Below are 25,856 nucleotides of genomic sequence, written 5' to 3'. Positions count from 1 at the left end.
CAAAAATTATATTCCAGAGCCATTTCTAGCAATTTTCTTTGAACCTTTTGGATGGAATTAGATACTAGCTACTCTAAATGTATGTGTGAAGAAAACAACCCAACAAGATTCTGTGGTGATAAAGAGGGCTTTGATCTGGCACCCTTTCATATGGTGAGTGTTATCTTGGAAACAAAATCAAAGATAGAGGACCTGAATACGCTGAAAATAGTTAAATGCAAAAGTATTGTTTATGAGGTTTCCATTCAGGATTTGAGCGACAAAAACAATGAGGATTTCCAAGATTCATGAGATGATGTTCTTGAGATAGATGCCAAAGATGAGCTATCAAGTAGCTCTAAAAAAGAGATGAAAGTAGAAAATAAAGAGGCAACCTTCTATAATTTCCCTAACTAAAAATCTAGGACACAAAGAAAGGTATCGTGCAAAATGAGAAAGGAAACAAAAGAGCACACACAAGGAAACATATGCCTCTTTTGAAAAATAGAATGCAGTATTTGACGTTCGTAAGAGCGATTGATTGTGCCATAGACAAAGTGACACGAGGGTACACGAAATTTGTTTCAATGAATACCAATTCTAAGAAAGGAATCAAGATGAGAACCAAGGACACAATTGAAATGTCATCTAGGATGAATAAAACTAAGCACAAATAGGAATATCAAAATGGAGAGGCCTCAGACACAAAAAATTTGGCACACCTCCCACTGCAAAAGATACATGATATAGGATCAAAAGATTGTGATTCAACAATTGATGAGAGAAATTAAAGGACTTGGAACATCCTATGATGGACTTGAAAAGGCCAAACACATAGATTTAGCTGAACCAAGTGAGGGGCTAATCCTGGCATACATTGCACTGACCTCATGGAGGAGGAAGAGTAGCTATTGATAGCTACACTTAAGGAATATAGAGATGTGTTTGGATGGCCATACAAAGACACTAAGGGAGTAGAGCCAAGCATTTGTCAACACATGATGGTGCAAGCAAAGTTGGTCCAATCTAAAAGTGGAGCCAAGCAGCACAAAGGGTGCCTCTAGGTGTGGGATCGAGTGTTTAAGGAAATATACGAGGCCTAGGCCGGCAAAGGTTGGTGGACATGTATGCATAGTGTGGTATTTTAGGCCAAGAAGTCTCGAGAATCGCTAATTGGAAAAATAGGCCCAAGTGTATGAAGGGACGCTCTAATGCCCGAGAATGTGGTGTTCAAAAAGCTCTAGGAGCCCGTCCAAATGGCTTGTCAAATGGAGCCCCTGTGTGAAAGAAATAAAGGTTCAAAGCTGGAAGGTTTTGCAGATCCTCGACAAGTAGGGTAGATGGGGACAAATGGCTAGGGCTAGGTCAGTGGGTAGGATTCGAGATCCCAAGTTATGGAGTATGCCGATCTTTTTGGATCGCCATTTGGAGCTCGGACGGGCAAGTTATGGGCCGACAAAGTCTTTAAGGGGGGCAGTTGTGTGCTCACTGGGCCACGTTGGTAGGTGCACCGATAGGATTTCTTTTGAGCTTGCCAGGGTTCTTAAAAAAATTGCATGTGATGTGGGAGATCATCTAAAATTTGTGGCTCGCTCATCAGAGTCATGGGCACCGAGATACGCTCAGTTCAAGTTGGTGGGCAATCACAACAAAAAAGCCATTTTTTGAAAGTGCCGTTCAACGCCATGAAGTAGTCAAGATGTAGCAGATTTCTTGGGGTTCGATGATAGTAGAGTGGGGCTCCAATGTGGACCGGTCGAATAAGAGTTCAACAAGTCCACGTACATGTGAGCACCAACCGCATGGGAATGATATATTCCAGTCCTTAATTTTATGAATCCAAAAGGAAATGGTGGATGAACTTTGAGAAAAAAAGACTAGAGGTGATTTTTAAAGCTAAGAGAGAAAGGGAAAAATAAGTTGGGGGATGGAGACCCAAAAGGGTGCTAATATATGTCCCAAAAACGAGTTTTTTTCATTTCTTTAGCAAGAATCTCAGTAGATTCGTTTTGAGGCAAACAAGAAAAGGTATGCTTTGCCAACTGGCACGCAAGTAGAAAGGGGGTGATGGAGGACACGTGTCACACGAAGCACGATTGGGAAAGGTAGTATCTTATGTGAAAAAGTGGGGAGTGGTCACGTGGAGAGAGAGAGAGAGAGAGAGAGAGAGAGAGAGAGAATTCCAGGTGCATGCGCAAGCGAACGAAAAAAAAGAAAGTTTTTTCCCTGTGCAATTGACGGGAGGTGTGTGACTTCCAGGTGCCTGCTGCACTGTGGATTCTAGCTTGCTCGCCAATTGCGAGAGGTGCCGTGTGCACCCAAAGAGTGCTAATACTCCAAGAGGGTCTCTTTTCAGGAAGTTTGAAAAAAAAAGGGAGAAGAAGGAGAGCAACAATGGCATCTTCGTTGCCCCCTTGGAGAAAAAAAAGATGGAAGCAAAGGGCATATGGAAGAAAAAAAGAAAAAGAAGGGAGGAGGGTTTTTTTTATAGCGAGGAGCGAGGAGTGAAGGTGAAAGGTTTTAGATCTGCTTCTTCGGCTGGTTTTTCGGAGGAAGGGGTGAGCCCAAGCAAGGGTTTCTTTTCTTTCATACAACAAAATCTCGAGGGACAAGAGCTCAATTGTGCGTGACTCTATGACACACGTAGGAGGAAGGAAAGCTCCATCATCGTGACGGCACCAATGAGGGCTCCCGAGATCCAAATTTTTGTGCCCATCGAGGTCGTACCGACAAGGTCATTTGTACTTGGCTATCTTGAACACAATGAAGAAATCATTGCCCGCTTTCTAGTGTCTTTTTTCCTTTTCCCCCCTTTGTTCTGCTGCTGTTGTGCTTGTGTCCGCGGTTTCGGCAGGTGTGTGAAAGTGTCCCCCCATCAAATCGATGGTGTTTTGTGGCAAAGTGTAATGGAATTGGCTATTAACTTGAGAGTAGTGGAAATTAGAGAGAGTACTTTTGTGAAATTACTTTGTGAGCATAGCGGGTGAACATAATTGATGGTAATAACATAAACATAGCATTTAGTTATCTTGGCATGAACAATACTTTTGCCAGAGAGAGAGTTTAGAGAACATGACAACAGTTGAGGACCGGATTTATGTGGAGCCCGGTCCCCCCTCCAATAGGCATTTTTATTATAGTTTCTCCCATCAAGAGAGACTTGTTACAATACAATCTTTGTGTTTCTTGTGACCTACGTGATGCAATGAATATGGAAAGATTCATGCATCACGAGCATAAAATAAACTTTGTGGAAAGCATTAACTATCCCAAGCCTCAGTCCCAAGACCTCAAACAAGGGAATGAGGGTAGGGAAGAGGAAGAAGAAACATTTCATAGGAGAAAGAACTAGTTCCTCACTTATCATCACTCTTCTTGCTAGCATACATAATAGCATACCAATAAGAATGGAGAAGATGGCAAGCTTAAGCATTGAAGCATGGCTTTTGGTTGGATTTGCATTCCATAGCCAAGAGTTTTGGTGTAGGCTCTCAACCTCTCTACTTGCTTGGAGAAGGAGAGGAATCTCAAAGCTCAAGCAAGATTTTCCGAGCAATCCCTAAAACGAGCGAGATAGGGCAAGACACATATACAAAACAAAAACCAAACATGATTTCTTTGGTGACTTTAAGCACAACAACAAAAAATTAATTCAAGATTGTACCTATTTTTAATGGTAAATCAACCACAAATTTTAATAGTAAATCAACCACAAAGTTTTGACCGACAAAACCCTTTGAATAAGGTTTGGGTAGAGTGTTTCCTTTGATGGGTTAGAACACTTGGAACCATTACAATGGCATGTTGATATTCCTCTCCTTGGAAATCGTTGTCCTCAAAATATTGGAAGCTCATTGCAATTTGCTACGGCCATTGATCCTTGCTGGATATAAATCTCATATTCCTACCTCCTTACACGCAGGACCTCATAGATCTTGTTAACAATTTGGGTTTTTATTATACATTAAGCATCACATATGACACATTGGTGTGTGTATACCATCATTGCAATATGTCATAGTTCCATTGCTTCCATAAAAAGGGTGATGAAAAACTATTCCCCAATTTTAGCCCCCCAATCAAAGGGTTCAACCACGAGATTTACACTAAAAAGGTAAGGTTATTGCCACTGAAACAAATATCATGAATAAGGAGAGTTTGGGAGCTCTTCACTTCTTCTTCTTCTCCTCTCTCTCACTTTACCTCAAGGTATTATGGGTTGATGTACGATACCATATTATGCATTTTTAAGTTACTCTAGAGAAAATTGTGGGAACTTGAAAATAATTCTATTACTGAAGTGAGGTCATTCTTTTGAGAACTCAACATCATGGTATATGTTAAAGAATGGGCCAAACCATCATATGAAGTCTACCATTGAGGGGTGGGAAAGTTAGTGGTGTTGCCAAAGATGGTGGTGACAAAGTTGTCAAGGGAGGTGGTAATGGTGGGGGATTATAAGGAGTGCTTTGATAAAAGAGTATGCAAGGTGGATAAAGTTATGAACACTTTTCTTAGGACAAATTCTCCCCATGCAACGACGGCACTGTTTGTCTGGGTGGGTGGGGAGTTGTAGCAGCATACCTTGTCGTCTCTGCTTGAGGCTCTCCGCGCTGTTGCTATTGTCGACAAATTAATTATCTTTTATCTTGCAAAACTGCTATTTTTATTAAAAGCATGGCTTCAAAGGGACATTGAAAAGAAACATCTTATAATAGCTTCAAAAAGCCTAAAAGTTGTGCACAACATTTCATAGGCACCACGCCTATATCACTCCCTGCAAGCAAGCAGTGCCAACAAACTACCTTCAATTGTTTTGAAATGAGGCTGGAAACATTGAGCAGGGCAATATAATTAGCAGCGCAATGCAACCCAATGACAAGAATAGCATTTCTCCAAGTGATGCTTCTAGAAGAAACCACAGTGCAACCTTGCTTTTGAGGTCTTAAAAAATGCCTTAAGTCAGGATGGAAAAGATCTTGGATACATGTTCTAATGGAATGCTCTCCACAATGCTCTTCTTCAACTCTGGATAGTTATCCTCATTGGGAGGGAGGACAACAAGTTCTCCTCCACTAAAAAGCTTTTATACAGACCAACCATTACTAGCAATCTGATGCTCCAAAAATGAACAATGCTCTTCTTCACCTCTGGATAGTTATCCTCATTGGGAGGGAGGACAACAAGTTGTCCTCCACCAAAAAGCTTTTATACAAAACAACCATTACTAGCAATCTGATGCTCCAATCTGAGGCTTCCATGTTTATGGCCTCTAGTAAGAAAGAGAGAGAACATGCAAAGAAAATCCTTGTATTGCTTGCGCGAACCCTGGAACACCCTCCAAATTATGGCGATTTCTAGCAGCATCATCCCATTAAAACTCCCTGAATCTGGCTGTCTCCAAAAAATGAGCAAGATGAATATGGCTGTCAGGAAGGGATCCTCCATTTGAAGTTTTTCAAGTATCATAAACATGCAAAGATTGAATTCTAGTGCAGGAAGCACCATCAATGCCTTCTTGTCACAATTTGGATATTCATTTGAGACAGTTCAAACTGATAAAGCCACAATAGGCATAGGTTTGCATCCAAACTGTAAGTCTGCATGTTAATCTGCTCAACACATACGCCTCAAGGTCCGGAAGGATGTCTGGATTGTAGGGATTGACTACCACAATTTTTTCCATAGTGTACTGAGGAATAACCTCCTTCTCAGGTGTCACTGCTACCCGATCCCGTTGCATTGTCAAGAGCGCTTCTCTCTCACAGCATGTGGGCCTCTCTCTCTCTCTCTCTCTCTCTCTCTCTCTCTCTCTCTCTCTCTCTCTCTCTCTCTCTCTCTCTCTCTCTCTCTCTCTCTCTCTCTCAGTTAAAAAAAAAAAAACTTTTTGAAAGAGGCGCCAGTGCGCGCTCTTTCACATAGTTTTTTTTTTAAAACTGAGAGAGAGAGAGGCGCGCTCTTTCAGAGAGTTTTTTTTTTTTACGAGAGAGAGAGAGAGAGAGAGAGAGAGAGAGAGAGAGAGAGAGAGAGAGAGAGAGAGAGAGAGAGAGAGAGAGAGAGAGAGAGAGAGAGAGAGAGAGAGAGAGAGAGAGAGAGAGAGAGAGAGAGAGAGAGAGAGAGAGAGAGAGAGAGAGAGAGAGAATACCGTTGGAGGAAGGATTTTGAGAGGGGTTGCGGCAGGCGGAGCACCTGGTCCTCGACAACGGTAGCAGTAGCAGTAAGAAGCCATGGGTATCGACTTGCCTGCTGGGGGACGCAATAAGAAGACAAAGTGCACTGCTCCTAAGAGTGACAATGTCTATTTGAAGCTTATTGTCAAGATCTATAGGTTTCTCGTTTGAAGGACAGGTAGCCCGTTTAATGTTGTGTTTTTGAATCGATTGTTTATGAGCAGAACTTATAATAGGCCGCCTCTATCTTTATCTCGTCTCATATGTTACATGAAGGGGAAGGAGGAAGAGGTGTAATTGTGGAAACTGTGATGAACGATGTTAGGGTGTATGGAGTTCCAGCATTGAAAGCTGCCACGCTACGCTTTACAGAGACTGCCCCAACCCGGATCTTGAAAGGTGGTGGAGAATGTTTCACATTTGACCAACTTGCTTTGAAGGTCCCAACTGGCTCAAATACTGTACTTCTGAGAGGTCCAAAGAACGCTCGTGAAGCTGTGAAGCACTTTGGGAGAGCTCGAGGTGTGCCACATAGTCACACAAAGCCTTATGTTCGGTCCAAGGGTCGCAAGTTTGAGAGAGCTCGTGGTCGGTCGACGTAACAACAGAGGATACAGAGTTTAGTTTTGTAGCTTTTGGATACTTTTGCGCAGTATTTTATCAAACATTGTGCTTGTAGTTGGCTTGTTACTGAAACGTATCTCTGAGGTATGCTAGCCCTCGTCATAATTGCGTTGATCGGGTACTTTGTGAGGTGTCTTTGTGCGAGCAATGGTGAGGTTTCAGTATATGGCCCTTTGGAACTGACAAGCTGCTGCTGACTTCTAAATTGATTGTTTGCTGACAAATTTTTTTTCCGGTTTAACAAATATGTAATGCATGTAATCATCACGTAACATGATTCTATCAAAGCCGCCGCAACATCGACCATGGTCGGTGATTTGAGAGGAAGATGTAAGATAGCATGTGTGTATGCTATGGGTTTCTTGATTGGAGGACCACCATTTATCAAGGTTGAACTACTTTTTGCCTTTTGTGTAAGCAAAGATTGGTATCTAGTCTATTAATACTTAATACCCATCAAGACATGAACATCTTATTCTGTGACTGTTACCATATACATGTGGTAGTGATGTGTGTGAACACACTAGGACAGGCGGGGAATTTTTTCCCTCTTTAGGAGGTTTTTTTCCCCCGAGCATTGGATATACGCCCATGGATATACGCCCATCACTCTAGGGCTATCTATCTTTCCATTGCATACTAAGTATCACACTCTCTATTGTGTGCCTTGATCTTCCTTCATCTTCTCCAAGCTATGTGCATTTCTCTGCAACTCTAATTCCAACAATTGGTATCAGAGTAGGTTGCCTTCTCCCGGGCTCAGTCCCCAGCTGCTCCAACACATGCCTGCTCAGTTTCTTTGATTTCAGTGAGCTTTGGAGAGCGTTCGCAAGCCGACATATATTTTGGGTTAGCTTGTAGAGCTTAGTCTGCTCAGATTTTTGATTTGGGTTCATTTCGGCCTCCGTTTCCAGTACAGGCAGTACTGCACAAGCTATTTTGTCATTTTGTGCAAAAGTTTTGTCAGTGCCGTTTTTTGCATAACGGGTGCCTTATAGTATTCTACGGTTTCTGCTATATAGCACATGTTGTTCCTGTTGCGTTTCTCCTATTTTTGGGCAGTTTTCACATCAGGTGCAGCATTTACCATGGCTGACAACAACAACACAGATTGTTCAAGATGTTTGATGCTGAGGGCAGGTTGGATGGGGACAATTACCCTATGTGGGCTTATATGATGCAACACGTTCTTGTGTCAAAGGGTGTTTGGAATATTGTGCAGGGCATTGATGTACGTCCTGGTTCTGAGGATGTAGGCGATGTTGAGGATGTTGCAGGGCTTGTTGCAAGGATTGCTGCTGTTAGAGTTGTTTTGCCTACGGCAGAACAAGCTCGTTGGGATGTTAAGGATGCGCAGGCTCATGCATTGATTGCATTGTCTATGAAGCGCACCATTGTTCCTCACATCCATTCAACAAAATCTGCAAAACAGGCTTGGGATATATTCGCTGGTCTTTATGCAAGTCGCAATGAGGCTAAAATTGCTTTGCTGCGTAAAGAGCTGGAGTGGAAGATTATGCATGAGGAAGATGATATGGACACTCTCCTTGCTAGTGTCAAGTATATCAATGAGCAACTTATTTCTGCAGGTGAAGTCATTTCAGACAGTTCCCTTGTGCAGACTGTTCTTGATGCCTTACCAGATTCCTACCAGACTTTTGCTAGTACTTGGAGACTGATGACCGAAGGAAATCCAGAAGTTGTCAAGTTTGATGCATTATGCACATTGCTGTTGCAAGAGTCACTTTCCAAAAAAAACAGGACTAGGCAGCGTGCAGTTGAACAGGCTTTTATTTCTTCTCAAAGAAAGGGTGGTAACAGCAATGCCGCCACTTCTTATGGTTCTATTGCGAGTGGCAAAACTTCTATTCCTAATGCTTTTGCTGGGAGCATTTTTTTTGGAAATTTTGGTGATAAGGGAAAAAAGAAGATGTGTTGCCATTATTGTAAAGATAATGATCACTTGATCAAGTCGTGTCCTAAGTTGAAGGCCAAAGAGGCTAAGAAGAAAGAGGCTGGTTCCACTACAAATGCAGCCATTGTTGAGTCTTCTGTGAAAGGAGACTGTGTTGCTGATGTTGATGTAGAATGGGCTTTTAGTGCAAAGTGCACTTACAATCCTGTTGTCCATGATGCATGCTTGTTAGTTGCCATAGATTCACATGTGTGGTATTTTGACAGTGGTGCTACAAAGCACATTACCTCACATTGTGAATTGTTCACCTCTCTTGAGTCTGTCCCTCATGGGAATTCTGTCACTTGTGCCAACAATGCCTCTTATCCAGTTTAGGGAGTTGAAAAGATTGTGCTTATTGCTGCAAATGGCAGTTCCTTCACACTTGTTGATGCACTTTATGTACCTGGGATCAAGAAGAATCTCTTGTATGTATCCGCACTTGCTAGACTTGGACTTGTAGTCAAATTTGTGGATGACAGATATACAGTTCATGATATCAGTTTTGGTGATGAAATGGTTGCATCTGGCCGTTTGTGCCGTGGGCTGTATAAGCTCACTTTGTATGACAAGTGTGGACAAAATTTTGCAAATTTTGTTGCAGATTCAAGCGCTATTTCAGATGCAAAACTTTGGCATGCACGTTTTGGTCATCTGAATTTTGCCAGTTTGCTGCGTTTGCAGAAATCTGATATGGTTGCTTCTTTGCCGCCTCTTGAAGCACCTGTCAAACATGTTTGTGAAGGCTATATTTTGGGTAAGATGCAGCGTTCTAAGTTTCCAAAGGATGGTTCAGTTCGGGCCACATGCAGGTTGTAGCTTGTGCATACTGATGTTTGTGGGCCCATGAAAACTCCGTCCTTGGGCAATTACCTTTACTTCGTGACTTTCATTGATGATTAATCCAGGAATGCATGGGTATTTCCGCTTAAAGCGAAGTCCGCAATTTTTGGCTATGGCTGAAAATGTATCGAAATGTACTATGGACACCCTACGTTCCGATCGAGGGGGGGAGTATATGTCTCATGAATTTAATGCATTTCTGGCTAGTCGTGGGATAAAACACCAATGTACACTGCCTTATACACCTCAACAAAATGGTGTTGCTGAGAGGAAAAACAGGTCACTGACGGAAATGGCACGATGTATGGGAAAAAGTCAAGCTTTGACGCATTTCTTTTGGCTTGAGGCCATCATGTGTGCCACTTATGTACTTAGCAGGTGTCCTACAAAAGCTTTGCAGTCTATTACTCCATATGAAGCATGGCATGATAGAAAGCCTTCTATTGAGCACATACGTGTTTTTGGTTGTTTGGCATATGCTTTGGTGCCACAAACACAACGCAGAAAATTGGATGATAAGACTGTCAAATGTATTTTTGTTGGTTATAGTGCTAAAAGCAAAGGTTACAGGTTATATCATCCACAAACAAAGCGTATTCTGGTTTCACGGGATGTAGTGTTTGTGGAATATTCTGTACAGCCCTTGCTGTCATGTACTAGAGATAGTAATGTAAGCTCACATGACATTTATGACACTTTGTGCCTCTTTTCAGTGGTGGAAATACGAATGTACGTTCCAATGAGGCAAATGTATAGCCTATAGGGGTTTTTGAAAATGTTACAGATCAGCCTATTACTGATGCGGATGTACATGATGTACTTGATGAGGAAAGGGCTGAAAATGAGCACGCTAGAGGTATGCCAAAATGGTTGGTGCACACTTTGCGTGACAGTAAATTGGATGCACCTTTGTCTAGTCGTACTCGTTCAGGCTCTCGCCATGCATCTTATGCATTAGATTGTTATGATTTGGCTGTGTCTAGCTTACATGATGTTGAGGAGCCTCTGTCTTTTGATGAAGCACAGAATTCAAAAAATTGGATGGCTGCCATGCAATCAGAATACAATGCACTTATAGAAAATAACACATGGACTTTATGTGATTTTCCTCCTGGCAAAAAGGTGATTGGTACGAAGTGGGTTTACAAGTTGAAACGCAAGCCTGATGGTGAGATCGATCGCCATAAGGCTCGACTTGTTGCAAAGGGTTAGGCACAACAAAAAGGCATAGATTATGAAGAGACTTTTGCTCCCACTTTCCGTATGACTACTGTGCATTTTCTATGTGCATTGGCAGATCATTTTGGTTGGGATGTACATCAATCAGACATTGTTACTTCTTTCTTGAATGGTGACATATTTGAGGAAGTTTATGTAACGCAGCCTCGCGGTTTTGTCATAGAAGGACAAGAGGACAAAGTGTACAGATTTAAGAAGGCTTTGTATGGGTTGAAGCAATCTCCTCATGCTTGGTATGAGAAAGCTGACACTCATTTGGTCAAACGAGGCTTTCGTAACAGTCCAACAGAAAGCACATTGTATGTAAAGCGTGAGGGTGATGTACTTCTCATTGTGGTTCTTTATGTCGATGATTTGCTGATCACTAGACCAACTGAGAGACATATTTCTGAATTTAAGGCTGATTTGAATGCTACTTTCAAGATGAAAGATTTGAGGCTGTTGCATCATTACTTGGGTATACAATTTAAGCAGTGTGATGGTGGTATTGCCTTGTGTCGGAAAAGTTACATAGAGACATTTCTTTGTAAGTTTGGACTTGAGGATTGCAAACCTATTGCCACTCCCATGGAATTAGGTTTGAAGTTCAATCTACATGATGTTGGCGACCCTGTTGATGTGACTCTTTACCAAACTACTATTGGCTGCCTCATTTATGTATGCAACATGAGGCCAGATATTCAGTTTGCAGTCTCACAGGTCAGCAGATTTATGCATAGCCCAGGGTCTAAGCATTGACAAGCTGTCAAGAGGATTTTCCACTACCTTAGTGGCACTTTAAATATTGGTTTGTTTTATCCCAAGGGGGATCATTGCCGTCAGACTAACATGTTTTTTTGGACTTAGATTGGGCTGGTTGTTTTGACACGCGAGTGTCAAAACAAGTGGTTTTTGTTTCATGCTTAGCAGTTCATGTATATCATGGTTGAGTAAGAAGCAACCTACTGTGGCCACTTCGAGCTATGAGGCTGAGTACAAGGCAGTCTTCACAGCTACGGTTGAGTGTGTAGGGCTCAGACGCCTTATGGCTGATTGGTGTTGGACAGGACACTGCCAACACTATCTACACTGACAGTCAGAGTGCATTGTCAGTTTTTGCAAGGAACCCAGTTTTTCATGCTTGCACAAAGCACATTGAGGTGCATTACCACTATGTCAGGGAGAGGCTCTCAACATGAGAGATCAGCTTGGCTTATGTGCCAACACAGGACAACCGTGCAGATCTTTTCACAAAGGCATTGTCTCATGAGAAGCTTGTAGCTTTCCACAAAGATTTGGGCTTACTCCCCTTTGTGGACTGGTCATGTCCTCATGGCATGGCACTTCCCTTTACTCATGTGCCAACTCTCGTTCACCGCATCACTCCATGGGGGATTTGTTACCATATACATGTGGTACTGATGTGTGTGAACACACTAGGACCGCTGGGGCATTTTTTCCCCTCTTTAGGAGGTTTTTTCCCCCCGAGCATTGGATATACACCCATCACTCCAGGGCTATCTATCTTTCCATTGCATACTAAGTAACACTCTCTCTATTGTGTGCCTTGAGCTTCCTTCGTCTTCTCCAAGCTGTGTGCGTTTCTTTGCAACCCTAATTCCAACAGTGACGTTTGTCTTGAATTAGAGTGATGGACTACTTTTTTCTTTTTTTTAACGAGAGAGAGAGAGAGAGAGAGAGAGAGAGAGAGAGAGAGAGAGAGAGAGAGAGAGAGAGAAGAGAGAGAGAGAGAGAGAGAGAGAGAGAGAGAGAGAGAGAGAGGGAGAGATCTAAGACAATCTCCATCGTTCTTTTTTGGACAAAAAAATACATTTTGCGAGGCAGTGTTCACCAAGAACGTTTGTAGGGACCACTTTTCAAGAAAAACCATTTTTCCAAACATACATATTCCTTTCCTTGAATTTGCGAGGAGACAATTTAAGAAAATTAAGCTTATTTTTTGGGGCTTTACACTATTTTTCTCTATATTGGGGCGGAATTTCTCCTTTTTCCCTTACCCTCAACTGGCCTACTATTCGGTTCAACATACTGATAGGTTCATTATTATATTTATTGCAATCTTTCCAAGATTCCAACAGGTGTAGCATTAGCCCTTTGCAAGTTGTCCAGCCAAAAACTTAGCAAGCTAGACTCAAACTCTCATTGCTCCACACATGCATCTTCAAGTCAACTGAGCTAACCACGTAGGAGGCTTCATATGCTGCACGACATAGTGCAACACATTAAAAAAAAAAATTAACCAAGCCTCCCCAAAACCTACCTGGCCACGCTGTCGTCAATGACTGTGTGTCATTGACCCCACGCTATTGCTCGTGCCAACGTGCTATAGTAGATGAATCCAAGCTATTACTTTTGTCAATCCCATCCTTTGTCTTTGCAACATGCATCTCTTGGGATTCATGCCGTACTTTTTTTCCCCCAAAAATTGTTGGGACTTACTGGCAAGACTACATGGAAAAGACGATTGGTGTATAAATGAACTAATGAGGTGCAATAAATTGCTACCAAATTGATGAGTCTAGGATAAGAAAGGATGCACATGCTCTCGAGTATAAATGAAAATCAAGATTCAAGGTACCAGACACAGGATCACTACAAATGACCTTATCGAAAGAAACTTACGATGACTTAAGCATCGAGTACAGGGCTAGAGATCTTATTAGTCTATCAATCTTACTTTATGCTCAAACATGTGAAGCCCACGCGAGCCTAAGAGAGAAGATAATATTTTCAAATATTGTGTTTATTTTCTTAGCAGTAAACTTTGATCTTTTGGATTTTAAGAGGTAGTCCATCCATTGATAACCCTTTTTGTTGTGGTGCATGAATATATAACAAATGATAAATATTTTTTGACAATAAAATTTACTATATCATGTACAAACACTTGCTTGGGTTTGTCCTTGCTCGGAAAAAAATCGCTCGGTGCATGGTAACACTCGGAGAAGGAGAGAGAGCTCTTGCACTTTTCACTTCACAAAACAAGTGTGTGTGTATGTGTGTGTGTGTGTGTGTGTGTGTGTGTGTGTGTGTGTGTGTGTGTGTGTGTGTGTGGGACAGTATACCCCCAAGCATCCCCCTAGCTTCCTTGGTCGACCCCCCCTTGTAGCTCATGCTTGAAGCTCATTGGACCCCTCCATGCCAAGCCAATCACAAGCAGGAGGTAAATCAAGTAACAAGGGTAGCCTTGGGACAAGTGTCCCCCTTTCCCTTTGAGAGAGAGGACTTGATAAATGTAAGAGCAATCAATTAAATCTTCTAAATTATCATTGGACCCCTTGGGTGGCCAACCAATAGGCTTCAAACACACCATGAGAGAAACATGAGGAGGAACTTGACAAGTGTCCCTTTTGCTTTCTTTGTACCAAGATTGCCTTGAGTTAGTGTGTGGGTGTTCTCTCTCATCCCCTCTCTTGTAGGGCTCACCCCCTCCTTGTAGGTATTAGTGTTGACTTTTGCACATGTCAAGCCACTCAACTATGGACCCGATTGCCAACACAAGCTTGGCACTTAAGCCCCTCAAGCTTGGTTGGGTTCCTACCTCAAGTACAATCCTAGCATCTCAAGCATGACAAGCATCTCAAGCATCTTAGTCATCAAGCACCTCAAGCACCTCAAGCACCTCAAGCATCTCAGTCATCAAGCACCTCAAGCACCTTAGTCATCAAGCATGTCAAGCACATCAAGCACCTTAAGCTTGGGCCGGGTTCTCACCTCAAGCTCAATCCTAGCTTACCTAAGGTCAAAGGACTTTTACAATAATTATTGGAGGTCTTCAATGAAGCTAACCCTAAGGTCTTTATGCTCCATTGGTTAGCCTTGCTCTTTGATAGACCATCTCTCATTTGGGCACCATTACCATTGGCCCCGTGTTGAGATAGATCTATAAGCACATGTTTATATCCTAACCATTGTTCCCATTTATTCTCCCACATTAAATAATAATTTTAATATGAGAAAATCATTTGGTCTGATTAGATATTAGATTTTATGGCATTACCTCTCTCTTGAAATCATAGTCGTCCTCGACTATGAGGTAGAAGAGATAAAGCCTTAGTCAATCTTACTTAGTGGGTAGATGATCCCTTTTTTACCCTACAACATCTTTCGAAGATGGATTACCAATCCATTTGGTGCTTGGGAGACATAGCTGCCGCAAGCATGTTTTCTCTTTAGTCCATTTAATTCTCCCAAAGTAGAGTGACAAATTCTACTTGGTGTTTGAGAGACTTCGTCATCACAAACATGATTCTAAGCATGCATACTATTTAAATTTGTGCACAATTAAAAAGAGAACTAGTCTTGTAAGACAAAAACATGGGTCATTTAAAAGAAATTTGTACATTTGCTTACTCTAATATAGCATTGTAAGCATTGACAATGTTCATACTATCCTTAAGTTGTATTCCTTGCATCCATCTAGCATCTTTAAAAGGATAATTTTGGAACTTAATAAGATATCGTCGGATAATCTTACCATGTCATAGTACCTTGTCTTCATGCTGCCAAAGGATAGCTTTGGGTTGTGGCACCTCTTCTTGGTCTTCAACTTCGAGAGGGTCTTCAATAATTGATTCACTTGGTGGCTCTCCTTTGTAGAGCTTTAGTAGACTCACATAAAAATCATTGTGTATGAGCCAATGGTTGGGCAACTTGAGTTGATAAACAGTCTCATTGTTAATAGGCTTCAAGATTTGGAAAGGACCATAGTATATTTTTGCTAGCTTAGCATAATACTTTTGATGGCCCATAGGATTTTTGCCCGTCGTTTGCCTTAATCGAGCCTTAGGAACCTTAAGTAAGACCCAATCATTTTCTTTGAATGGTAAGGCCCTTTGTGTGCTTGTCAGCAACATCTTTTTGCCTTTGTTGAGAGATGGATATGGCCCCCTTACTCTTTTGAAAAGATTCTTGTAGGTTATGGCTATATAGCGAAGATCTTCCCATGTACTTTAAGTAGAAAGGGACTTTTAGGTCTTCCCTCTATGATCTCAAAAGGTGCTTTTCCAGTAGAAGTATGTATAGTACTATTGTAGGCATACTCTACAAGAGGTAAGTACTTTTCCCATTGTGAGCGTTGATCTACTTCTGTAACATAAATATTTAGTAGATCGAGTATTGTAAGATTGGTTATCTCACTTTGGCCATCCGTTTGTGGGTGATAGGCCAAAGAGAAATTCAATCTTGTTCCTACATTTTCAAAGAGATGATGGATGTTGGTAATCCATGGTGTTTGAAAATTTGTGATATGAAGAGAGTTTCCATTTGGTGTTCCTTAATAGTCTTTCTGACAATAAAAAAGTGTGCCTGCTTGCTAAACCTGTCGATTATTGTCCATATTCCCATATTCCCATGGATAGACTTGGGTAATCCAAAGATGAAATCCATAGGTATACTCTCCCATGGTGAATTTGGGATAGGCAATGGCTAGAGTAATCCAGGTTGCTTTCCTCTATCATATTTGGACTTTTGGCATACTACACATTTTGAAACATACTCTTCTATGTCCACTTTCATGGTAGGCCGATAGAAATACATCTCTACTTCTCGGAGAGTAGGTTGAATGCCTCTATGCCCAGCATAGGGAGAAGCATGGGATTCATACATAACTTTCTCACAAAGGGAATGGGTAACACATAGCGTATTTCCGTGGACAAGATAACCATCCTGCAGGTGAATGGTTCCTCTTTCTTTCCCAAACACACGCACACAAGCAGAGAAGAGAAGGGGGAATGAAACCAAGGAGACAACAATGAATCGTCTTCTTGCATATACAACCATGTACAATCAACACCATAATGACACAACCCTCGGAAAAAAAACAATGGCTCAAAAGTCTAATGACAAAAGGCTCGAAGAGCCAGAAGCAACATTGGCAAAAAAAAGCCCCAAAAAATTAATGTTTACATCCTTTTATAGGGGTGTCTAAGAGACCCAAAAAAAGAATGTTTGCAGGTCGCCACAACGGACGTGCATAGCATAGCTCTCATGCATCAACATAAAATATCAATACAGGGGAAGCGACTAGAATGAGGCATGGAAACTCACTAGGGTGTCGATCCTAATGAAGTGAACTCGATGAGATGCAACTACTGACTCTAAAAGCAAATCATACGCACAAAATCCAATCAATCTGCCTATGTCCTTCTACACAGCTCTACAATCATCACGCCCGTTTACCAAACAAATCATGTCGGAATCGCACGAAATTTGAAGGGAAGCTATAGGGGACTATCAGGAACATATCCTATCAATGTCACAGCATTCTGGATAGGTACAAAGACCGCGATCGTTCATCCCAAAGTCTGCAAAATTAGTGAATAGGTGATCCTAAAGGGTCGTTTTAGGGTCCCTAAAGCCTCTCCTAGGGTCAAAACAACATAAAATACACATATAAGCATTCAAAACAGCGATTTAAGGTCTCAAACTCGTATTTGAAAACCTACACCAAATCTTGAATGATTACATTTGAATGGAAGAGCAAAGTAAGAGGAACACAATGCAATAAACAAAATTGAATTCGGATTACCGTAGCCACAATAGCGAAGATTACAAGCTGGAGCAAGAAGAAGCTCTCAAACGTACGCCGTCTTCTCAGTTTCTCATAAAAAAGGTAATTTTCAAACTTACAAAATTGACCTTTATAGTTTAGGTCTTTACAAATGGCTTGTCCGGCCAAAAGCTCCTAAACTTCTAATTCGCTCTCTTATATACATTTAACACCATATTAGAGAGTTTGGGCCTTGGGAGACAATTTGGGAATCACCAATGTCTTAAAGATTTGGCCACATGGAAACATTTCAAATTATTTTTGAAAACGAAAGACTTCTTCCACAAGGTAGTACTTGAAAAGGTCTTCCGAGTCATGCTCTCAAAACTTTGGCTAAGATTTGGGCATGTGGTCAAATTTTAAGCTCATTTTGAAAGTGGGAATTGAGAAATTCCCAAATTCACTAATATGGTCTTATTTGCTCCCAGAAAAATAATCATAAATTCTTTTACAAGTTCTCGGCTCAGAGAAGCTCTTTTACAAAAGGTCAAGATTTCCAAAAAATGTAGATTCTATCTTTGGAAACTGCAGCTTCATCGCTTCGTCCGCCAAACACTCCCCCCTTCCTTATCCTTGCACGCCCTCGTGTATGTTTAGAGCATTGGTCGTTGATGGGGCTCCAAGGAAGCAAGTGTTGCTGAGAAACTCCGTGCTCGAAGGACAGCTTCCAGGGCTTCTTGATGCTGTCTGAAAGGATTTTCACTTAAAGTGTGCTGGTATGCTACATACTGTGCCTTGAGGTCCTTCGCCATAGGATGGAAGATCCTTGAGTTGATTTCGAAGAAACCTGTGACGAAGGCCTCTTCAAACGTCTGCAAAGTAATGTGAAGGTAGGTACATTAGCCTTGAGTACATTGCCATCAGAATACGTCGTGGTGGAGAATCTTGGAGATTCCAGCAGATCCTTTTATGCCCTTCCAAGACTCACAGATTCCACGGATGATCGTCGCCTTCAGTTTCTTTGAACACCTGGATGCAGGTGACGATCATCCAGGCTATCTTTACCAGCATCTGACAGGAAACATCGGGGACATCCCGCAATAAGGTGATTGTCGAATTCAGGGTGTTGACTACATAGGCTACTGTAGGAGGATGCTGTGCCGTCAGGACTGGGTAGTTCAACTTTTGCTGCCTTGAGCCTTTCCATGTGGAAAAGTCCTTCCATGTGCTTCTTCTAGGGACTGGGCAGAAAGTAGGATCTATCTGAATGTGCTGAGGAGCGTTGTGGTAGTTGGTTAGATCCTGTAACCGCTTGTCCAACCACTTCTGCCTCCACTTTGGGTGCTCGTCGACGAGTACCTGTGCTTCTTCAGTCGCCGTCACTGCTACACCTTCCTAACCCTTGTCTTTGTTTCGTGGTAGGGTCGGCCGCATCTTCTCCTTCCATAGGATTGCTTTGTGGCATATCAAGGGAAATGGTAGGTACTCATGGCCAAACCCCTCCACCTGCTCTTTAGGTTGTAAGAACGCTAGGGCCGCTGACTCCATTATCTTCTTTTCATATATCATGTAATCTTTTGCTGGTCCCTCTGGAATGTCCTTGATGGTCTGAGTTAGCTCATCTTTAATATCCAGATCTGCCTATACTGATCCTTGCTCTTGTTCTCCGTGGTGTGATGTTTCAGGCAAGTCAGGCATTTCTTCTCTTGAAAGCACTTGCGGTTGCACTTGGGCTGCATCTGTTCTGATTTGTTGTTGAGAAATCAGGTCTTCTTTTTCTTTCAACAGTGTCTCGCTGATCTGTTTCTGAGTCTCTAACCCGGCCCTTGCTTGTGAGAGTTGACGCTCCAGCTCTTTTACCCTTTGCTCGTTGGCGGCCGTCTGGGCCATCATTCCCGATAAGAGCAGCTGCTTCTAAAGTCTTTCTTGCTCTAGCTCCCCTTTCAGTGCCACTAGGGTGTTCACTGTTGTGGCATTGTCCGATGTGGAGACCAATGCTCCAGCAGGTTCCTGGTTTGCCATCAAGGTTGTCAGAGTACTTTTCACATTGATGTATGAACTATTAATTCGCTAAAACCTTGCGCTTTCGTAAAAGAAAGCTGCTCCGCTGCTTTCTATACCTTTGCTGTCAATTCTTGGCATTCTTTTTCCTTGGTGGTCAACTTCGTTCTGACATCCACTAGATCTTTGATCAGAGACTGAGCCTACTGTCGCTCAGTGTCTCTTTCTTGCGTTGTGAGCTCCAGTTGTGCCCGCAAGCTCTCTAACTCCTCTTGCTCAGATGCTTGCTTTTGTTGAGCCTTCTGTATCTGCTTTTCCTTTTCTCTCAGTACCACATGCTGGCATTGGAATTGTCTTTCTAATTCCTGTAAGGTTTTCCTATAGTCAAAATCAACAATAGCCTGACAGGCTTCTTGGTATCCTACTGCTTCTGTAGGCATAAACTTTTTTTGTGAGGATGAAGGAGGAGGAGGTGGTGGTTTTTGGGTTGATGGAGAAGGAGGAGGAGGAGGAGGAGGAGATTTTGGCGAGGTAGGAGGTGGTGATTTAGGCGATGGAGGAGGTGGTTATTTCTCCGCTTCTTGTACACACCTCTTCTTCAATGCGTCTTCCCTTGGCTGTGAAGCAGAATCTTCCGCTTTTCTTTTCTTTAAAATCTCTATGATCCTTTGGCGAGTCAAATCCACCACCCTTCGTGCTTCCACATTCCTCTCTCTTTGAGTTTTCTTTAATTGCTCTACTTGGTTTGTATCATCAGCCGCATCTTTCTTCTTTTTTCCTTCAGTGGACTACGAAGAAATCTCCACTTCTACAACCTTTTGTTCCGCTTCTAACCTTTGCTTCTCAGCCCATATGTGAGCTGCATTTTCTATTATTTCTTGTCTTTCCTTCTCAAACCTTTGTTTCTCTGTTTGTTGTGTTGCAGCAGCTCTCGCTTTTTTGTCAGCCCGCAACTTGGTCCTTCTTTCCTCAACTCTTTGTTGGGCATCTCAAAATTCTTTTTGAAGGTCAGCAGACTCTGGCACTGTACTTCTTTCCCTCTTTCTTTTCAAGTGGTGTGCTGGTGTCTTCCTCCTCGCTTTCTTCAAACTTAGACGGTCCTTTGTCTTTTGACCCTTGAGAGTTTCCCTCGTCTTCAATCTCCTTCTTTTCTTCATCGCTTGAGCTCTTGTTGGATGCCTTGTCTGAGCGCAATGATGTTGTGCTAGTGGTCGTCCTAATTGAATGAGCAACCAGCTTTGTTTTCTGAATTAGGGCCGTGAGAACTGGCCGCCGCCAGATATTCAATCATTCCCAAAGCTTGGTATGCTATTCTTGTTAGCATTGGCCCTGCACTCATGTAGCTTTTGTTCTTTGCCGAGCCTTTCAAATTTTCTTCGACCAGGTTCTCCAAGATGTAAGAACCATAGCGCAGCGGATGGTTCTATTTTTAGCTGTTGCTAGAGCCATGACCATTGCGATATGCAGGATTGGCTCGGTGTAACGAGGAGGCTTTTGTACTCTGAAATCCTGAGAGATCAATCTCATCGGTAATTCCAGCTCACTGTATATCATGTCACTGTATTTGTACTTGTTTCCTTTTCTTTGATAAATGTCTTCTCGTTATCCAGTGACTTGGTCTTTGCCAGCAAGTCTTGTTTTCCTAGAAGGAAATGTAAAGCTTCGTTGATGATTTCTTTTGTGATCTTTACTTTTACCTTTGATCCATCCTTGTCAGTGAGCATTGCTTGCCCATCATACTGTATCGAGCTCATGAGCTCGTGGGCCCTCATGTAGTCTGTTCCCCATGGATCCAATTTGAAAAACTGCTCCAAATGCACAGCCCGCATGGCTTCTGTGAACTTTGGCCTTCGGTGGAGATTCCATATTTCTCGTGGCATGATAGCCGCCTTTACCATGTCACCATCAGCATCCCTAAACATTTTCATCACCATTTGCAATGAAAATGTGAGCCGAGATCTGATCTAGTATTTCATCCGAGATGTGAGCTTTTTCATTTGTAGAGAGCTCATCCACTTCATATGGTGCTGCTGTCCACTGCCTTGCTTGCTTTTGGCGAGGCATTCTGTGTCATAAGAATCACAAGCTGTCAGGATTTTCCTTTTGCAACTAGTAGCATTTAGACTTTTAGTTAAATGCATTTCAAAAGTTAAAATTGATCATAACTTGAACAAATCTCATCCATTCTTGTCCATATTTCACCAGTGGGACTAGGAAGACTAGAGCTATGACTGATTGAAATCTGAGCCAAATCTGGCCTGAGGTACATCGATCGGGATCGTAGTACAAAGGCCAAAATGAGATCTGATCACATGAGTGGTTTGCTGATAAGCTAGAGGGTCATTTTGGTCCACTCTGTGTTTTATTTGAAGCACTTTTGAGTTTATAAGTTCCAATTTTGGGTTACAAAGAAGTTTTGGACTAGACTCTGATTTTTCATGGGTTTTTTATGTCCAATTGGCTTCAAACTTGATGTGTGACTTGCACAGGATGTGTACAAGAGATCTGTTAAATTTTGGTCAAAATTTGATGCTGAGGTACATCGATCGCGATCGTAGTACCTGGGCTTTTTTGGATGAAAACTGGATGGCCTTGGTCCCCTATGCCTACCTAACCCACTGATGATTTATTTTCAAGTTTGGACTTAAAATGAACAAATTAGAGCAATTTTTCAATTTTTGACCTTATTTTACTAAGTCTAACCATATTTGGTTTTCTTGATGATATCTGGTTGGAGCCTGGAGTTAGGTGATGTTAGTTTTTGAGTTTTTACTGCTTCCATGATGTGTTGCTATCATCAGTCTACTCCGCTATGTGATTCTGACTTGATCCGACACTTTTTACCCTGTCTTGGGAGATTTTCCAGACTTGTGCATTTTTCAAGCATTCTTTGGATACCAATGTGATAATTGGGCATCTCTAAGTCGCCTTTTGGTCTTTGAAATTAGTTCGGCCAAATTCTTCCCTTGTGTGATCACTCAAGACTGAAATGGTCTCCCTGTTGTTGTAGGGGGCTCTGAGATCCATTCGGGGTTTTCTACTGCCGTGTTGACTCTTAGTCGGACAGGTATGCCTTTCAAACCGCCCGTCATAGCTTTCAGTCAAATTTTGGTAGTTGTAGGTCATATTTTCCCGATTCGGATGTGCTTGACAAATTTGGCCCATTCTATGAGAAAAATTTGTGCATTTTCCATGAAAATTCAAGAGAGTGTATCCCTCACTCAGTTCTAAGCCTGGGCCAAGCCAAAATTTACAAAACCTGTATTTGGGGGCACCGATCGCGATTGTACCCTGGATCTCAAAATGAATTCTGACACCTGCAGTTTGTTGGCAAAGCTGAGAGGATGCCTCTTGCAATTTCTGTGCCAAGTTTGGTCAGTGGGGTACACCGATCGCGATCGTTGTACCACCACTAAACTGAGATTTGACCACATGGCTTTGTTCCTGACAATGTGGAGAGCACATTGATGTGTTCTGTGCTTGAATTTTTTTTTGTTTTGATGCCTCTAAGGGCCCTTGACCTATTTGACTCAATCTGACTTTGATTTGATCCATTCGCCCGTTTGTGCAATGATTCGCGCTTGCATGCGTAATAGACTTGATCTTTACTTGATAAGGAACATACATGTGAAATCTGGTATGAAATGCTAGCTCGGACCGTCCGTACAGGGTAGAAATGTGGCAGCTCGCTTTATGTCAAGAAGCTCTCTTCTTCTCTCTCAAAATGTGAAAATGTCCAATGAGCTAGAATTTTGGCCTACCTGACCTATATCTCCCCGAGGTTTTCGTGACATAGGGCTGATTTTCCTTACCTTTGATCTCGAGATAATCTGCATACCATCTGTTCATTCTGGCGTCATATGACCATTTGTTGCGATTCTGGCGAAATGTGGTCATGATCATTAAGGCTGAAATTTGACATCTTCAGATTAGCTTCATATCTTCCATGCTTGATAACGTTATCATGATACTTCGGTGTTTGCTTCCAGAACTTGATTCCGACACTGTGGGCGATATTTTTTAATTTTTGGAAGATTATTAACAAAAATCAAACATAATAAATTCAAAATACTTATTAACTGGCAAAAATTAGCCAAAAATTATTATACTCACCCCTAAGCATATATTTTCACTAGAAGCATCCCAATGCTCTGGATTTTGTCATTACAGCTCATTATTATGCTGGTTGGATGATAAAAACGCTAAAAAATACCAGATTTTGATCAAATTTGTTCGAACTTGAACTCTAAAAAATGAAAAAAACAACAAACACACGCATTATGTACATATATACACATTGGAACCCTCAATGGTCCTGACTGCTACTAGATTCAGCAGTTACTCCCCCCTTCCTAAACTGAGTCGTCCCGGACGAAGGTTGTGTGCATGTGCATGGGTTGTGAAGTCTATGTCTATGCACGGCCGTGTAATGTGGTCCTATCCTCATGTTTGAGACCATGCATTGCAAAACAAAGTGTTGTGCAATATGCGAGGACTGAATGTAATTTTCAGTGGCTTTCGATGGCGAGGCTAGCTGTTTATGGAACAAAAGAGCTTGTAGGTCAATTACTCTCTCCTTGATTGTTGGCTTTTTGATGGAAACTATTTTTGGAACCCATTTGTATTCAATGGTTTTGATAGTTGTAGATTTCAATGTAGGTTCCTGAATTTTCTTAGGTTTCCATTGCCCTTTTGTTAGTTTAGGCTTCCCATGTTGAATTTTTTGTCTCCCTTCGATCTTGGTTGCCGAATTGTTGGTTGTCTCCATCTTTGGTTGTCATTTCCACTCGGGATTAGCTCCTGAAGGTCTTTGATATGGTGTTGCTATCATCTTGAGTTGTGCCTTGGGCAACCATATCTGTCTTGGTTTGTTCTGCACGCCGGTTTTCTTTATCCATACTTTCCAAACAACCGTTTTTTTATGTGTTCCTGGCTGATGAGCTGATTACTTTTTGTCGATGGGGATAATCGGCCACGAGTGATCTGTTTTGGCGAATCGAGTCATATACGTGTGGGAGTTGTGTTTGTACATCAGCGCATGTTCTGACCATTTAGTAACTGTATTGTACGTTCTCATCCATGGAACTCCCAAACATAGTGATTCTCTGATTTCTCCGTCTTTCATTACAAAAGATTGATGAGGACAACTATTTCCATCAATATTGATTGGTAAGTTTACTATCCCCAATGTTGGCATTTTTGCCCCATTTGCAGCTTGTAAATCTCGTGTGGATTGCACTAGGGGTTTGTCGGTAATCATCTTGTAAGTGGAGAAGTTGACCACATTGACTCTTGCCCCTGTGTCTATCAATGCTTGTTGATATCTGCCATTCGAAAGTCTGACATTGATGTGAACATCGATTCCTATTTCCCATTGCTAGTCAGTGTGAATTATAGAAAGAGGAATTTGAGTCGTATCTACTGGTTGAGGGAGTGTTTGTTTCTGTAATTTCTATTTCCGCTTTTAAATCCTGATTTTGGTCTCCTCCTATGCTTGAGCTTTTGTCTCAATTGTTTTGTTCTTGCGCTCCTTCGCAACGTGGATTTTGGCAAGCATCTCTGAGGTTAGTGGTAGGTTGTACTTCTTTAAGCTGCAGCCACTAATCCAATTAGGCATCTCCTCTCCCTCTAATGTCACAAGCTTAATGGCACCGCTAGATGATATGTCATGAATCACATAGGGTCCATTGCCTCGCTTTTTGAGTTTCCAGGAATGTTGTTTTAGGGTATACATTAAGACGTAATCCCCCGTAGCTAATTCCTTGCTGATAACATGTTGGTCAAAGAATGATTTCATGTTTCGTTTTTGCACGTAGATTGATGCAACCGCTCTCAATCTAGTTTCATCCAATTTTTCTAGGTTATCTATTTGATTGGATAATTCATGGCCCGTCCATTCTAATTCTTTAGCTACTCGAAGTGTGGGGATAAAAAATTCAAGTTGAAAAATTGCTTGAATTCCATAAACCATGTTCAACGGAGTCGTTCCGATTGATGTTTTGTACGCTACTCTATATGCCCATAAAGCTGAATGCAGCCTTTGATCCCAGTAGGCTCCCGATTCACTAACATTTTTTGTGAGAATTGTCACCAAAATCTTTTTTGTACTTTTTGCTTGGCTGTTAGCTTGTGGATGATAGGGACCTGACTTCCTGTGAATTACCATGAATTCATCCAATAGGAATTCAATCACTTAATTGACGAAATGAGTCCCTCTATCGCTAACTATCTCTATTGGTAAGACATACCTGGTGAATATGTTCTCATACAAAAACTGTGCTGTCGTTTTCGCATCATTTTTGGTTGTTTCTTTTGCTTCAACCCACTTTGTTAGGTAATCTGTTGCTACAATAATGTATTGAGCATGCGTTTTATATCCAGGAGGCGCAATTGGTCCTACAAAATCTATTCCCCATTTTGCAAACGCTCTTTCCCCCATCATTGGCCTCAAGGGCATGTCATCTCGTGCTTTAGGAATCTTTGTCCTCTAGCAATCGTCACATCGTTTCACAAACTCTTCAACGTCCATGAATAGTGTGGGCCACCATATGCCAGC

General features: G+C 41.8%; 1 protein-coding gene and 1 pseudogene across 1 annotated transcript; one reads left to right on the top strand and one right to left on the bottom strand.

Annotated features, from left to right (window-relative positions):
- Positions 1-4,936: 4,936 nt before the first annotated feature.
- On the bottom strand, positions 4,937-5,722 carry LOC147459576 (eukaryotic translation initiation factor 3 subunit K pseudogene; annotated as a pseudogene).
- Positions 5,723-6,206: 484 nt separating this feature from the next.
- LOC147459575 (large ribosomal subunit protein eL18y-like) lies at positions 6,207-6,751 on the top strand. The gene is made up of 2 exons (XM_086509855.1): positions 6,207-6,314; positions 6,386-6,751. The coding sequence occupies exons 1-2, from the start codon at positions 6,207-6,209 to the stop codon at positions 6,749-6,751; spliced, it is 474 nt and encodes a 157-aa protein (XP_086365981.1).
- Positions 6,752-25,856: the final 19,105 nt, after the last annotated feature.

Source organism: Adiantum capillus-veneris, chromosome 4, assembly GCF_014529385.1.
Source record: "Adiantum capillus-veneris isolate H3 chromosome 4, ASM1452938v2, whole genome shotgun sequence".
NCBI classification, from domain to species: domain Eukaryota; kingdom Viridiplantae; phylum Streptophyta; class Polypodiopsida; order Polypodiales; family Pteridaceae; genus Adiantum; species Adiantum capillus-veneris.
Note: the sequence above shows the minus strand (reverse complement) of the source record. Positions and strands in the feature narration are given on the sequence as shown.